Source organism: Corella eumyota, chromosome 6 (genome assembly GCF_963082875.1).
Source record: "Corella eumyota chromosome 6, kaCorEumy4.1, whole genome shotgun sequence".
Taxonomy (NCBI): Eukaryota; Metazoa; Chordata; class Ascidiacea; order Phlebobranchia; family Corellidae; genus Corella; species Corella eumyota.
In genome coordinates, this window is record NC_137495.1 from 12,434,777 (window position 1) to 12,452,352 (window position 17,576).

General features: G+C 32.6%; 2 protein-coding genes across 2 annotated transcripts; one reads left to right on the top strand and one right to left on the bottom strand.

The window, feature by feature from the left end:
* Nucleotides 1-616: 616 nt before the first annotated feature.
* Nucleotides 617-12,821, bottom strand: LOC145755354 (uncharacterized). Its single transcript, XM_082571579.1, has 11 exons — nucleotides 12,602-12,821; nucleotides 11,060-11,270; nucleotides 10,447-10,525; nucleotides 9,949-10,079; nucleotides 9,406-9,459; nucleotides 8,846-8,877; nucleotides 7,800-7,999; nucleotides 7,115-7,239; nucleotides 5,836-5,932; nucleotides 4,957-5,070; nucleotides 617-967 (listed from the first exon to the last, which is right to left on the bottom strand). Exons 1-11 carry the CDS (start codon nucleotides 12,797-12,799, stop codon nucleotides 766-768), a joined length of 1,443 nt encoding a protein of 480 aa, XP_082427705.1. The 5' UTR covers nucleotides 12,800-12,821; the 3' UTR covers nucleotides 617-765.
* Nucleotides 12,822-14,505: 1,684 nt separating this feature from the next.
* LOC145755220 (synaptojanin-2-binding protein-like) lies at nucleotides 14,506-17,294 on the top strand. Its single transcript, XM_082571449.1, has 4 exons — nucleotides 14,506-14,655; nucleotides 15,154-15,290; nucleotides 16,217-16,330; nucleotides 16,958-17,294. Exons 1-4 carry the CDS (start codon nucleotides 14,604-14,606, stop codon nucleotides 17,072-17,074), a joined length of 420 nt encoding a protein of 139 aa, XP_082427575.1. The 5' UTR covers nucleotides 14,506-14,603; the 3' UTR covers nucleotides 17,075-17,294.
* The last annotated feature ends 282 nt before the right edge of the window (nucleotides 17,295-17,576 follow it).

Sequence of the window (17,576 nt, forward strand, 5' to 3'; positions counted from 1 at the left end):
CTTTTGGTTTGTAGTTCGACGAATCACAATCACACTACCGGACTACCGGATCACACTACCGGACGGGTCGAAAAAAAAATTTTTTTTTCAGAAGTCTAACGCTAGCTCAAAACAGGTGACAATAACATTAAACAAAATCTTTAACTTTTTTTATATATCCTCGATGTGGAAAGGTCGAATAAACATAAAGAGTAACATCTAAACAAAGAGTAACATCAGTTACTCCGACCCAGTCTCGAGTTGCTTTTGGCAGTTTGGAATATTGTAGATTATAATTGCCCGATAATTAAGCTGCTGATTTGGTGCTGGCTCAGCAGAAGTTTATACCGTTTATAGCGCCTTACTCAAGGGCGCTACAGCATGAGATCAGTGGGGATTGAACCCAAAAGGTGGTGTAGCAAGTGTTCTTACCGCTACACCATGCTGCCGGTAAATGCAAAAAAAAAAAAATTTTTTTTTTAATGATGTTGGAATTTTTCCAACTTGCATAAGGATACCATTATTTTAAAAATAGGTCAAGTAGTTTTTGAGATATCGTAATTTAAAGTTCTGAGACCGAACCATATCTTTCAGGAAAAAAAAGTCCTAAGAAAGTGACAATTTTATATTTGAAATTTATTTACAAAATATACGAAAATAAAAACATAATTTTTTTTTAGAAATTAATAACATTTTTTAAAAAAGGGGGTTGGGGGAAGCTGGGGTAAAAAAAACGTCTAATTGGGATTTCCTAAAACAACATTATGGTCCAAAAAAAAATTTTCTTTAATTTAAATCTAGATCGTCATCTGAGCTTTCTGAAACTGGTGAACCGCGACGAATTTCTTTCCTATCAATTTTTTGATCGTTTTTTGGAAGAAAATTGGTTGAATTTTTAGATTTAAAATTTTTTGTTTTTTTTTGATCAGTTTTTTTTCCAAGCCGATGTCTAAGATCACGAGGCAATCGATCGGAAACAGTTGATTCTCTAAAATAAATATTGTTTAATAAACCAACTTTAAAAGCGGCATTTTACCAAAAGTGACATTTTACCAAAAGCGACATTTTTACCGAAAGTAACATTTTATCAAAAGTGACATTTTACCAAAAGTGACATTTTACCAAAAGAGACATTTTACAAAAAAGTTACATTTTACCAAAAGTGACATTTTATCAAAAAGTGAGATTTTATCAAAAAGTGACATTTTACCAAAAGTGACATTTTACCAAAAGTGACATTTTACCAAAAGTGACATTTTACCAAAAATGACATTTTACCAAAAGTAACATTTTATCAAAAAGTGACATTTTACCAAAAGTGACATTTTACCAAAAGTGACATTTTACCAAAAGTGACATTTTATCAAAAGTGACATTTTACCAAAAGTGGCATTTTACAAAACGTGACATTTTACCAAAAAAGTGACATTTTACCAAAAAAGTTACATTTTACCAAAAAGTAACATTTTACCAAAAGTGACATTTTACCAAAAGTGACATTTTACCAAAAGTGACATTTTACCAAAAGTGACATTTTACCAAAAGTAACATTTTACCAAAAGTGACATTTTACCAAAAGTGACATTTTACCAAAAGTGACATTTTACCAAAAGTGACATTTTACCAAAAGTGACATTTTATCAAAAAGTAACATTTTACCAAAAGTGACATTTTACCAAAAGTGACATTTTACCAAAAGAGACATTTTACCAAAAGTGACATTTTACCAAAAGTGACATTTTACCAAAAGAGACATTTTACCAAAAGTGACATTTTACCAAAAGTGACATTTTACAAAAAGTGACATTTTACCAAAAGTGACATTTTACCAAAAGTGACATTTTACCAAAAGTGACATTTTACAAAAAGTGACATTTTACCAAAAGTGACATTTTACCAAAAGTGAAATTTTACCAAAAGTAACATTTTACTAAAAATGACATTTTACAAAACGTGACATTTTACAAAACGTGACATTTTACAAAAAGTGACATTTTATCAAAAGTGACATTTTACTAAAAATGACATTTTACAAAAAAGTTACATTTAACCAAAAGTGACATTTTATCAAAAGTGACATTTTACCAAAAGTGGCATTTTACAAAACGTGACATTTTACCAAAAGTGAAATTTTACCAAAAGTAACATTTTACCAAAAGTGACATTTTACAAAACGTGACATTTTACAAAACGTGACATTTTACAAAAAGTGACATTTTATCAAAAGTGACATTTAACCAAAAGTGACATTTTACCAAAAGTGACATTTTACAAAAAAGTGAAATTTTACCAAAAGTGACATTTTACCAAAAGTGACATTTTACCAAAAGAGACATTTTACAAAAAAGTGAAATTTTACCAAAAGTGACATTTTACCAAAAGTGACATTTTACCAAAAGAGACATTTTATTTAAAGGAGCATTTTATCAAAAGTGACATTTTACCAAAAGTGACATTTTACAAAAAAGTTACATTTAACCAAAAGTGACATTTTATCAAAAGTGACATTTTACCAAAAGTGGCATTTTACAAAACGTGACATTTTACCAAAAGTGACATTTTACCAAAAGTGAAATTTTACCAAAAGTAACATTTTACCAAAAGTGACATTTTACAAAACGTGACATTTTACAAAACGTGACATTTTACAAAAAGTGACATTTTATCAAAAGTGACATTTAACCAAAAGTGACATTTTACCAAAAGTGACATTTTACCAAAAGTGACATTTTACAAAAAAGTGAAATTTTACCAAAAGTGACATTTTACCAAAAGTGACATTTTACCAAAAGAGACATTTTACTTAAAGGAGCATTTTATCAAAAGTGACATTTTACCGAAAGTGACATTTTACCAAAAGAGACATTTTACTTAAAGGAGCATTTTATCAAAAGTGACATTTTACCAAAAGTGACATTTAACCAAAAGTGACATTTTACCAAAAGTGACATTTTACAAAAAAGTGAAATTTTACCAAAAGTGACATTTTACCAAAAGTGACATTTTACCAAAAGAGACATTTTACTTAAAGGAGCATTTTATCAAAAGTGACATTTTACCGAAAGTGACATTTTATCAAAAGTGACATTTTACCAAAAGTGACATTTTACCAAAAGTGACATTTTACTAAAAATGACATTTTACCAAAAGTGGCATTTTACAAAAAGTGACTCTTTACCAAAAGTGACATTTTACCAAAAGTGACATTTTACCAAAAGTGACATTTTACTAAAAATGACATTTTACCAAAAGTGGCATTTTACAAAAAGTGACATTTTACCAAAAGTGAAATTTTACCAAAAGTAACATTTTACCAAAAGTGACATTTTACAAAACGTGACATTTTACAAAACGTGACATTTTACAAAAAGTGACATTTTATCAAAAGTGACATTTTACCAAAAGTGACATTTTACCAAAAGTGACATTTTACCAAAAGTGACATTTTACTAAAAATGACATTTTACCAAAAGTGGCATTTTACAAAAAGTGACATTTTACCAAAAGTGACATTTTACCAAAAGTGACATTTTACCAAAAGTGACATTTTACTAAAAATGACATTTTACCAAAAGTGGCATTTTACAAAAAGTGACATTTTATCAAAAAGTGACATTTTACCAAAAGTGACATTTTACTAAAAATGACATTTTACCAAAAGTGACATTTTACAAAGAGTGACATTTTACCAAAAGTGACATTTTACAAAAAGTGACATTTTACCAAAAGTGAAATTTTACAAAAAGTGACATTTTACAAAAAGTGACATTTTACTAAAAGTGACATTTTACAAAAAGTGACATTTTACCAAAAGAGACAATTTACAAAAAGTGACATTTTACCAAAAGTGAAATTTTACTAAAAATGACATTTTACCAAAAGCGACATTTTACAAAATGTGACATTTTACCAAAAAGTGACATTTTACAAAGAGTGACATTTTACTAAAAATGACATTTTACCAAAAGTGGCATTTTACAAAAAGCGACATTTTACTAAAAGTGACATTTTACCAAAAGTGACATTTTACCAAATGTGACATTTTACTAAAAATGACATTTTACCAAAAGTAACATTTTACCAAAAGTGACATTTTACCAAAAGTGACATTTTACAAAAAAGTAACATTTTACAACAAAAGTGACATTTTACCGAAAATGACATTTTACCAAAAGTGGCATTTTACAAAAAGCGACATTTTATCAAAAAGTGACATTTTATCAAAAAGTAAAATTTTACAAAAATTGACATTTTACCAAAAAGTGACATTTTACAAAAAGTGACATTTTACAAAAAGTGACATTTTACAAAAAGTGACATTTTACCAAAAGCGACATTTTACAAAATGTGACATTTTACCAAAAAGTGACATTTTACAAAAAGTGACATTTTACAAAAAGTGACATTTTACCAAAAGTGACATTTTACTAAAAATGACATTTTACCAAAAAGTGACATTTTACCAAAAGTGACATTTTACCGAAAGTGACATTTTACCAAAAGTGACATTTTACCAAAAGTGGCATTTTACCAAAAGTGACATTTTACCAAAAGTGACATTTTACAAAAAGTGACATTTTACCAAAAGAGACAATTTACAAAAAGTGACATTTTACCAAAAGTGAAATTTTACAAAAAGTGACATTTTACCAAAAGTGACAATTTACCAAAAGTGACATTTTACTAAAAGTGACATTTTACAAAAAGTGACATTTTACCAAAAGAGACAATTTACAAAAAGTGACATTTTACCAAAAGTGAAATTTTACTAAAAATGACATTTTACCAAAAGTGACATTTTACCAAAAGTGGCATTTTACAAAAAGTGACATTTTACCAAAAGCGACATTTTACAAAATGTGACATTTTACCAAAAAGTGACATTTTACCAAAAAGTGACATTTTATCAAAAGTGACATTTTACCAAAAGTGACATTTTACAAAAACTGTCATTTTTACAAATAGTAAATAAAAAACCTTTTAATTTCTGAATCAGGAATTTCATTTTTTTTGCCGAGTCGTGATAAAATATTAGAATTATTTTTGGTAATTTTTAAATCTCCGTTTAAGGTTCGAATGGAGGATTTGATTCTAAAAAGTGAAAAAATAATTTAAAAAAATATATATCGGCAATGTGGTGTGATTACAACACTTTGCTTCACTACATGAGGTCCTGGGTTTGATTCCCACTGCTTGGTAGTAACTTTAAACAGTAAGAACTCCTGTTGAGCTAAAATCCAATCGGCAGATATAATATTTGACAATTATAATTAATAAATATCAAAATTTGTCAGCAGCAGAGTGTAGTGGATAGAACACTTGCTACACTATATGAGGTCCTGGGTTCAATCACCACTGCTCTCATGATGTAGCACCCTTGAGTAAGGCACTGTAAACAATGTAAACTCCTGCTGAGCTAGCACTTAATCAGCAGATTAATTATCGGGCAATTATAATCTATAATATCCCAAACTGACAAAGTCATTTTGAGACTGGGTCGGGGTAACTTATGTTACTCTATGTTTAAGTCGCGCATTCGACTTTCCCACATCGAGAATAAAGATATATACAAAATATGAGGTCCTGGGTTCAATCCCCACTGCTCTTATGCTGTAGCACCCTTGAGTAAGGCAATATAAACGGTATGAACTCCTGCTGAGCCAGCACTTAATCAGCAGCTTAATTATCGGGCAATTATAATCTATAAAATCCTAAACTGTAACAGGCAACTCGAGACTGGGTCGCGGTAACTGATCTTACTCTATGTTTAGGTCGTAAAGTTGACCTTCCCACATCGAGGATAAATAAATACCAAAAAAAGTTTTAAAATTAGGTTGAAACAAAACGAAAAATTACTTGGCGTGGTCAATCATTCTAGAAACTCTGTCTGCTACCATAGTCGAGTATTTTTCATCCTCGAACTTCACTGGTATTGCATCTCGCAAATCTTTTGCTGTTAAATTTATAAAATAAAAAGTACTTGAAAAAAGGGGTTAAAAATTTAATGATAACCAACAACATTAAAATTTATCCTCGATGTGGACAGGTCAACCTCACGACCTTAACATAGAGTAACAATTGTTACTCCAACCCAGTCTCAAGTTGCCTTTGCAGTTTGGGATATTATGGATTATAATTGCCCAGTAATTATGCTGCTGATTAAGAATTGGCTTAGCAGGAGTTCATACAGTTTATAGCGCCTTACTTAAGATGGCTACAGCAAGAGAGTAGTGGGGATCAAACCCAAAACCTCATAGAGTAACAACAGTTACCCTGACCCAGTCTCAAGTTGCCTGTGGCAGTTTGGGATATTATAGATTATAATTGCCAGATAATAAAATTCTGATTAAGAATTGGCTCAGCAGGAGTTTATACCGTTTATAGCGCCTTACTTAAGATGGCTACAGCAAGAGAGCAGTGGGGATCAAACCCAAAACCTTATGTAGTGCCTTATTTAAGGATTGCTACAGCAAGAGAGCAGTGAGGATCAAACCCAAAACCTCATGTAGTGCCTTACTCAAGGTTGCTACAGCAAGAGAGCAGTGGGGATCAAACCCAAAACCTCATGTAGTGCCTTATTTAAGGGTTGCTACAGCAAGAGAGCAGTGAGGATCAAACCCAAAACCTCATGTAGTGCCTTACTTAAGGGTTGCTACAGAAGAGAGCAGTGGGGATCAAACCCAAAACCTCATGTAGCGTCTTACTCAAGGTTGCTACAGCAGGAGAGCAGTGGGGATCAAACCCAAAACCTCATGTAGCGTCTTACTCAAGGTTGCTACAGCAGGAGAGCAGTGGGGATCAAACCCAAAACCTCATGTAGCGTCTTACTCAAGGTTGCTACAGAAGAGAGCAGTGGGGATCAAACCCAAAACCTCATGTAGCGTCTTACTCAAGGTTGCTACAGCAGGAGAGCAGTGGGGATCAAACCCAAAACCTCATGTAGTGCCTTACTTAAGGGTTGCTACAGCAAGAGAGCAGTGGGGATCAAACCCAAAACCTCATGTAGTGCCTTACTTAAGGGTTGCTACAGCAGGAGTGCAGTGGGGATCGAACCCAAAACCTTATGTGGTGTAGCAAGTGTTCTGACCACTACACCACAAACTTACTACTACTTTAATACAATTTTAGTTTTTACCTGTAGTGTTTAACAAATTATCGTCTTCCATCTCCATCTCCGGACTGGTTTCAATTATTTTTTGTCTTTTATTTGTAACAACGTTAAAATTTTTCAACTCGTCCACACTTCGTTTCATTTGGTACCTAAATAGTTTTTTTTGGAGTTATTTTTAATATTTACTGGCAGTAAGGTGTAGTGGTTAAAACACTTGGCTTCACAACATGAGATCTAGGGTTTAATTCCTACTGCTTTCATGCTGTAGCGCCCTTGAGTAAGGCGCTGTAAACGGTGTGAACCCCTGCTGAGCCAATATTTATTTATCAACTTTGTTGACACTGAATCATAAAATGGCTTTAGAACCTTTAAAAAATGTCTGTGGTACTTAAAATTTAATTTTCGAAAATACTGGAAAATGATTAACATAAAACACCAGGTTACCATATTTTTTGTGCGACATAGAAAGTACTAAGTAGTGTAGTGAATGTATACAAGCTAGTACTTTCCACGTCATCACAAACAGGGCTTCCCTTTTCTTTTTATATTAAATTAAATTTTTTTAAAAGTTGTATAACTTAAAAAGTAGGTGAAATTATTTAAAGTTAAAACCATTTTTGTGTTTAGTGACACCAACTTTATTAATTTTTGAGCAAAAAATATTGTTAATATAGGACTTTAATTTTACGAAATTTTTATTTTCTTTTACCTTTTTTTATAAGTCCCGCTAAGAACTCCTTTAGCCCCTCCGTAATGGGGATTTCCATATTTCTGATAAAACTTTGATTTTTTACCAGCCCCCAAATTTTTTTTGTCTCCAATTTCAGCAAATCTGATTTTCAATTCAAAATTCTTAAAAACTTTCGTGCAATCGATCAACTTGTTTTCAAAAATTTCCTCTTTTTCCGTCTGTTTAAAAATAAAACGTTAATTTTTTTTCGTATATATCTTTATCCTCGATGTGGGAAAGTCGAATGCGCGACCAAACGTAGAGTAACATTAGTTACCCTGACCCAGTCTCAAGTTTAGCTCCGTAGTGTATTGGTCAGAACACTTCGTACACTACATGACGTCCTGAGTTTGATCCCCACTGCTTTCATGCTGTAGCACTCTTAAGTAAGGGGCTATAAACAATATAAACTCCTGCTAAGCCAGCACTTAATCAGCAGCGTAATTACCAGACAATTTTTTTTTGTATATATCTTTATCCCTGATGTGGGAAGGTCGAATGGCAACCTTAACATAGAATAACATCAGCTGCTCCGACCCAGTCTCGAGTTGCCTGTGGCAGTTTGAGATATTATAGATTATAATTGCCAGGTAATTATACTGCTGATTAAGTGCTGGCTCAGCAGGAGTTTATACCGTTTATAGCACCTTATTCTAGGGCGCTACAGCATGAAAGCAGTGAGGATTGAACACACGACCTCATGTGTGGTGTAGCAAGTGTTCTTACTACTACACCATGCTGCTGATAATTATAATCTATAATATTCCAAACTGCCACAGGCAACTCAAGACTGGGTCAGAGTAAGTGATGTTACTTTACAGTTAGGTTGCGCATTTGACCTTCCCACATCGAGGATAAAGATATATACAAAAAAAACTGTATCACTATTAAGTAGTGGGCTATAAACAACATGGACTCCTGTCAATCAATTCGAGAATGGGTCGGAGTAAAAAATGTAACTCTATAATTGGACCATAAAGTTGAACTTTCAATAAAACAAAAAATCAAAAATAAAATATTGCTACCTTTTCTTCAATGTCCATTTTAATTTCAATTTCTGCAAAAACATATTAATAGATTTAAATTAAAAAGGAATATATTTTCTTAAACAACATACCAAAAAAAAGATACATATTTTTTATTTTTTGAATATAAATCTTTATCCTTAATGTGGGAAGAGAATGCGCGACCCAAACATAGAGTAACATCAGTTACTCTGACCCAGTCTCGAGTTGCCTTTAGCAGTTTTAGATATTATATAGATTATAATTGCCCGGTAATTATGCTGCTGATTAAGTGCTGGCTCAGCAGGAGTTTATACCTTTTATAGCGCCTTACTTAAGGGCACTACAGCATGGGAGCAGTGGTGATTGAACCCACAACCTTATGTGGTGTAGCAAGTGTTTTTACCACTACACCACGCTGCCTGATAGCAATAAGTATTCAATATTTCATAATCGCATAATTAAAACATAACATTCTTATTGTTTTTATCGTTCTAAATTCTTAATGGTCCTTAAAGTAAACATGTTTTTAATAAGGCAATAATATTACCCAAAAAAATTAATAAAAATTAAATATTTACCATCGTTTTTGTTGTCTGTTAGGTCCAAACTGTCATCAACTTTCTCAACTTTTTCTAAAAAAAATAATAAAAATTTTTAAGAATTTTGATAATTAATTATAATTAACATCCCAAACTGACAAAGTTATACTAAGACTGGGTCGGGACAACAGTTGTTACTCTATGTTCATGCCATGAAGTTAACCTTTCCACATTGAGGATAAATAAACCGGCAGCGTGGTGTAGTGGTAAGAACACTCGATACACCACCATGAGGTCGTCGGTTCAATCCCCACTGATCTAATGCTGTAGCGCCTTTGAGTAAGGCGCTATAAACAGTATGAACTCCTGCTGAGCCAGCACTTAATCAGCAGCTTAATTATTGGGCAATTATAATCTATAATATCCCAAACTGCCACAGGAAATTCGAGACTGGGTCGGGGTCTTATGTTACTCTATGTTTAAGTCGCGCATTCAACCTTCCCACATCGAGGAGAAATTTATACAAAAAAAATAAAAGTTTCACATTGAGAATAAACATGAAATATTAAATTATATTTTTACCTTCTAATTTTTTTTCGATATATGTTAGATTTGTAAATGATGGAATAACTTTAGCGTCATCGTACCATACCACATTACAAGTCATATCATTTAACCATTCTATATTATTTGGATTCAAGTCATCAAAATAACTAAAAAAATTAAAATTATTTTAATATTAATTATTTCTTGAAAAAAAAAAACTTTTTCCTGCAAAAAAATTAAATTTTGAAGTGTATATTAGAGGGTTTTGCAATTTTGTAAGTGATGTATATAGCACGTTAGTATGGTTGACAATGAATTACAAAATGATGTTATTTTATGTTTAGGTCATGCATCGACCTTCCCACATTGGGGATAAAGATATATACAACAAATTACAAGCCAAAGGATTTGGATAAGAGATCCACTAATGTCACACTATTTGCCCAATAACCACCCTTATTTAATAAAATACGAACGAACCCCATCACATAAAAATGATATAAAAAAAATAACAAAAAAATTATTTTAACAAACTCGTATATTTGGTCGGTGTTCATGTGATTTACTCCATGTAAAAACAATGCATCAGGTCGTATGTAAGTTGGATCATTTTCTGAAAAAAAATTATGTCATTTACAATATATAAATTTATTCTTAGTGTGAGAAGGTCGCTGTCACAGCCCAATATTTAAAATTTGATTGGTTTCTGTCTTTGCAAAAGTTCATGTCGCTTATAGCGCCTTACTTAAGGGCGCTACAGTATAAAAGCTTTGGGGATCAAAACAGCAGCGTCGTATAGTGGTTTGCTACACCACAGGAGGTCGTGGGTTCAATCCCCACTGCTCTTATGCTGTAGAACCCTTGAGTAAGGTGCTATAAACGTTACAAACATCTGCTAAGCCAGCACTTAATCAGCAGCATAACTACCGGCAATTATAATCTATAATATTCCAAACTGTCACAGGCAATTTGAGACTGGGTCGGAGTAACAGTTGTTACTCTATGTTTATGTTGCGCATTCGACCTTCCCTCATCGAGGATAAAGATATATACAAAAAAAATGTACCAATCACTACACCTTGCCACCAGTACAAATACAAGTATATATATATATATTAATTAAACCAAAATTTTTACCAAAACTTACCCATTAAGATTTTATTGTAATCACAAATTTTCGTTTTCAAATTTTCACAAATTTTTGCAATTTTAATTTTTTTGTCTTCTGATTGGTTTAAAACATCTTCTGCTGTTGACGAATCAAAACGCTTCGCCCGCTCTTCCTTTTTCTTGAGAAATTCTTCTTCTGTTATCGCCAAATCTTGAAAATTTTTTAGTCGCTTGTTTTCATAAATTTTCTGTAATAAATTATGTGATTAAAATTATATATTTTTTTTTTACATTTATTTATCCTCGATGTGGAAAGGTCAACTTCTTGACCTAAACATAGAGTAACAAACAGTACCCCAACCCGGTCTTAAGTTGGGTTGACAGTTTGAGATATTGTAGATTATAATTGCATTAGTTCAGCAGGATTTTTTTTGTTTATGTTTATCCTCAATACGAAAAGGTCAACTTCTTGACTTAAACATAGATTAACATTTGTTACCCTGACCCAGTATCAGGTTGCCTTTAACAGTTTGGGATATTATAGATTATAATTGCCTGATAATTATGCTGCTGACGTGCTGGGTCAGCAGGAGTTCATACCGTTTACATGGGCACTACAGAGCAGTGGGGATTGAACCCATGACCTCATGGTGGTGTAGCAAGTGTTTTTACCACTACACCATGCTGCCGGTTTATACCGCAGGATTTTATACCAATTAGCCAGTGTGGAAAGTAGGGCAGCTAGCACGCACAAGATTTTTTTGCGGTAAAAAAAAGGTACGCCTGTAATTAACATTTTGCACGCCCGGTTCTCGAAAAATTCGTGCACGTGCAATATTGTCGCCATGTATATTTAAGCCAAATTTAAGTAAAACACACCAACATAAATCATGCGTGCACACGTAGAATAAAAATCGTGGTACGCATGCACCAGTCTGGAAAGTAGGGCAGTTTTCGACAAGATCTTGTGCGTGCAAGCGTAAAAATTGGCGTGACCACGCACGCGTATTAAAATTTTCGGTCTACGCGTGATTTATGTTATGTGTTTACCTTAATTTTGTATTAAATTTTAAAGCCAGGCGTGCAAAACGCAAATTTCAGGCGTGCATTTTTTTCAACAACAAAAAATCTTGTGCGTGCACGCTGCCCTACTTTTAAAACTGGTGCATGCATGCCAGTCACACCATTTTTTACGCTTGCACGCACGAAATCTTGCCGAAAACTGCTCTACTTTCCAGATTGGCCAATTAGCGCCTTTGTTAAAGACCTTACATCATGAAAAAAGTGTACATTAAACAAAGGAACTTATGATTTTTTTTTTGTATATCTTTATCCTCGATGTGGAAAAGTCAAATGCACGACTTAAACATAGAGTAACATTTGTTACCCTGACCCAGTATCGAGTTGCCTTCAACAGTTTGGGATATTATAGATTATAATTGCCTGATAATTATGCTGCTGATTAAGTATTGGCTCAGCAGGAGTTCATACCGTTTATAACGCTTTACTCAAGAGTGCTACAGCATGGAAGCAGTGGGGATTGAACCCACGACCTCATGTGTAGTGTAGCAAGATTTACCTTTCTTGAGAAGTCCATTTCAATTTTGACATCCGTTTCTATTTTCTCTTCAATATTTTCCATTTTAACGGTGTCAGGGTCGGAATATTCAATGTTTGGTAGCGTGTCATCATCAAGTTCATCTTTTTCAACACAAATTGTCAAATTCGGCAGCAAAGTATTTGATTCTGCCAATTTTACTGTTTCCATTTCAGACATTTTAAAAATTTTTTTTTTTAAATTATTAACTAAAAAAAATGTAATTAAATTGTGTTTAAATATTTTTATCCTCAAATTAAAAAATAGATAACGACCTAATTATTTAGTAGCTGGTTTAGTGGTCAAAACACTTGGCTTTAATACAGGAGGTTCACCGGCAGCGTGGTGTAGTGCTAAAAACACTTGCTACACCACACATGAGGTCGTGGTTGCAATCCCCATTGCCCTCATGCTGTAGCGCCCTTGAGTATGGCGCTATAAACGGTATAAACTCCTGCTGAGCCAGCAATTAATCAGCAGCATAATTACCGGGCAATTATAATCTATAATATCCCAAACTGCCACAGGCAACTCGAGACTTCGGAGTAACTGATGTTAAGTCACTTCGGAGTAACTGATGTTTAAGTCGCGCATTCGACTTTCCCACATCAAGGATAAAGATATATACTAAAAAAAGAGGTCCTGGGTTTGATTCATACTGCTCTTATGCTGTACGCCTTTATACCTTATGTTATTCTATGTTTGGGTTGTGAAGTTGACCTTCCAACATCGAGGATAAATAAATACTAAAAAAAATAAATCTATATAAGTCCTTTTTTATATCTTTATCCTCGATGTGGGAAGGTCAAATGTGCAACATATTATCAACGTTATTATGAGATAAACATTAATAAATGTGTTTAAAAATACAGTGTATTTTTCAACATTTGTAGAATTAAATTATTGTGTTGTTAACATCTTTATGATTAGAATTTTTATCAGTCTATGAGTTAACTTACAAACTTATTCCTTTACAATTATTGACCACCATCTTTCTGGCAGAGAGTAGCAGAGAATTTTGCTTGGGCGAATAAATATAAAAAATAGTGATTCCAAATATTTTTTAATCGTACAATACAAAAAAGAACGAGGTAAAATAGCCCCTTCAAAGGGAACAAAGTAAAACCATACCTAATTTAAAATAAGTTAACAAGGTTCTTAACACTTTAAAATTAAAATAAAATTAAACAAAACATTAAAAAACTGTTAAAAACAGGAGTAAACTTTTGTACTGAACTGAAATACGTGTTATTACTGACGTTACAAATCGGGGGTTTTGACAACTCACCTATCATGTCGCTCCAATTTAATTCACATATTTTGTGGAGAACAACGTACCCAACCACTACATACTATTAAGAAAGTGAACAAAATATTAGAAAGTGGTCAAATACAGGTGTAAACTTTGTATTTTTGTAATATACGCAATATAAGTGACGTCACAAATTGGGGGTTTTGACAACTCACCTATCATGTCGCTACAATTTATTTTTAATATTTTGTAAAGAACAACGCACTTAATTACGACATATCTTTAAAAAAATGAACAAAATTTTAGAAAGTGGTCAAATACAGGTGTAAACTTTGTATTTTCGTAATATACGCTATATAAGTGACGTCACAAATCGAGGGTTTTGACAACTTACCTATCATGTCGCTACAATTTATTTTTGATATTTTGTGGAGAACAACGTACCCAACAACGACATGATACCAAAATATTAGAAAGTGGTCAAATACAGATGTAAACTTAATTGTTCTTTTCCACATTGAGGATAAATAAATTTAAAAAAGTTCAATTTTTCCGTTTCCTTTCTTTCGATAATTTTGTGTTTTCGATTTAATTTTTTATATAAATATAATTTTTTTAACACCAACGCGGAAAATCTTGGAAACTTGCAAAAAAATCGTAAATTTGTTCCAATAATCTTTAAATAATTTCAGACATTTTAGGGTATTAAAATTTTGTAAATAATTATTTAAAATGTCGGAGAGGCCGGAGCCAGTTGAAATTATCTTAAACAGAGGACCAAACGGTAAAATTTGTATTCCTAAATTATTTCTTTTTGTAAAACTGTAGGTCGTTGGTTTAATTCGCGCTGCGGTTACTGTTTTGTATAACTCAAAGTTATGGCAGCATAGTATAATGGTTAGAACTTCATGGGTTCAATCCCCATTGCTCTCGTGGTCGTGGGTTCAATCCCCATTGCTCTCATGCTGTAGCGTCCTTGAGTAAGGTGTTATAAACGGTATAAACTCCTGCTGAGCCAGCACTTAATTAGCAGCATAATTACCGGGCAATTATAGTCTTTATAATATCCCAAACTGCCACAAGCAACTCAAGACTGGGTCGGAGTCTTTTGTTACTCTATGTTTAATTCACGCATTCGACTTTCCCACATCGAGGATAAAGATATACAAAAAAAAATTTAAAAAAAATGTTACTCTTTGTTTATGTGTTAAGTCGTCCCTTCTTCATCGATGATAAATAAAAATAAAATATGGTTTAATTAAAAATAAAATTTATTTTTTAGGACTTGGTTTCAATATTCGTGGAGGGAACGATCAACCTCATCTTCCCAATGATGTTGGAATATTTGTGACGAAGATCCGAGATAACGGGGCTGCAGCTGAGGATAAAAGGTTAAAAGAAGGAGACAAAATTATCGAGGTTTTTATTTAAAATTTTGTAACGCTAAAATATTTTTATTTCTTCTGTTTTGCAAAATTTATATTTGATTTTGTTTTTGTTTATCCTCAATGTGGGAAGGTTAACTATACAACCTAAACATAGAGTAACATTTGTTACCATGACCTAGTCTCGAGTTGTTTCTGGCAGTTTGAAATATTATAGATTTGTGCTGGCCCAGCAGGAGTTTATACCGTTTATAGCACCTTACTCAAGGACACTACAGCATAAGAGCAGTGGGGATTGAACCCAGGACCTCATGTAGTAAAGCCAAGTGTTCTTACCACTACACCACTCTGCCTACCTGTTTCTCTTACGGTTCAAAATGTTTTAAAATTTATAAACTTAATCAGGGAATTAATGGTTAAAAAACGATTCGCTAAAAAGGAGGTCGCATTTTTAGAGCAATAGTTGGTTAGGTCCAAGTCATGATCTTTGTTTTTTAATAACACTTGACGCGTTGCATGACATTTTTAAAATGTAACGTATTGTTTAACATTGTTAGTTATTTTTCGCACAAAAAACAAGACTGTTATGTATATAAAAAATTGCGCAACTACCAACTTAACAAAAAAGAGTGAAAAATACGCATTGTGAGATCTTGAAAAGTTTTTGTTCTTAAATGCCCTGTAGTAACCTACATTTACGGAGAATTATATTGATGTAATTATAAATGTGTGGAACCGGTAAAAATAAATTGAAAAAAATACACAAATAAACACGAAAGTTTTAATGTCGGTTGAACTTTTTAGGTTGCTTCGCTAATTCTAATATATTTGTGAAAAACGATTCGCTAATTTTAAAAAACGATTCGCTTTTAGCGAATAGCGACCCGTTATTTCGTTCCCTGTTAATATAATCTTACTTTGCATTTTTAGTAATTTAATTTGTTAAATAATTTGTTGCAGATAAATGACAACAACTTGCTTGATGTAACTCACACTGTTGCTGTTGATTATTTTCTGAACGCCGGAGAAATTGTAAATCTTAAAGTTTGGCACGGAGCAGAAAAATTCCTTGTGGTATGTTTTAAGAATTTCTTAAAAATTTGGAAAATTCTGGTTTACTTCATGTATATAAAGAATCATATTTTCAATAACCATCTATATATATATGTATTTTTTGTGTATATCTTTATCCTCGATGTGGAAAAGTCGAATGTGCGATCTAAACATAGAGTAACATTAGTTACCCTAACCCAGTCCCGAGTTGCCCAAGGCATTTCGGGATATTGTTGATTATAATTGCCCGATAATTAAACTGCTGATTAAGTGCTGGCGAGTTTATATCAATTATAGCGCCTTACTCAAGGGCGCTACAGCATGATATCAGTGGGGTTTAAACCCACGACCTCATGTGTGTTGTAGCAAGTGTTTTTACCATTGTCGTTATGCTGTAACGCCTTTGAGTAAGGCCAATAAACGGTATAAACTTCTGCTGAGTCAGCACTTAATCAGCAGCTTAATTATCTGACAATTATAATTTTTATAATATTCCAAACTGCCAAAGTTAACTCAAAACTGGGTCAGGGTAACTGATGTTACTCTATGTTTAGGTCGTGAAGTCGACCTTCCCACATCAGGGATAAATAAATATTTAAAAATTATGTATATAATGTTTTTTAAATGGTTAAAAAATTTAATTTATAGGCCGAATACACCGAAAAAACAAAACCAAAAGGCTGGTCATTCAACAAAAAATTACTTTTTGCAAGCATGTTAGTTGGCGTAGCTGCAGCAGCATATTATTTATATGTGAGAAAATAATTTTAAAAATATCTTTTCTCTTCCATATTTTTGCAAAAAAACAAATTAGCAAATTATGAAAATTGTAATTATCAATTGTTGCAGAAAGTTTTTTTAATTTTTTTTCAACTTTTTACAATGTATAGAGCGATGCAAATATAAAAAAAACTTTTGTTCGTAATTTTGATTTAAATAGCATTAAATAAATTTTAAATTGATATAAATTTTTCGTTTTTTTTTTTGAGCGACAATTTATTAATATTTAAACTAAATTAAAAAATAGGCAAACTTTGCATTACTAAATGAGGCCCTGTTTTTTTTATTGTATATATCTTTATCCTCGATGTGGGAAGGTCGAATGCGTGATCTAAACATAGAGTAACATCAGTTACTCTGACCCAGTCTCGAGTTGCTTGTGGCAGTTTGGAATATTATTAATTATATTTGCCCGATAATTATGCTGCTGATTAAGTGCTGGCTCAGTAGGAGTTCATATCAATCATAGTGACAGTATGAGATCACT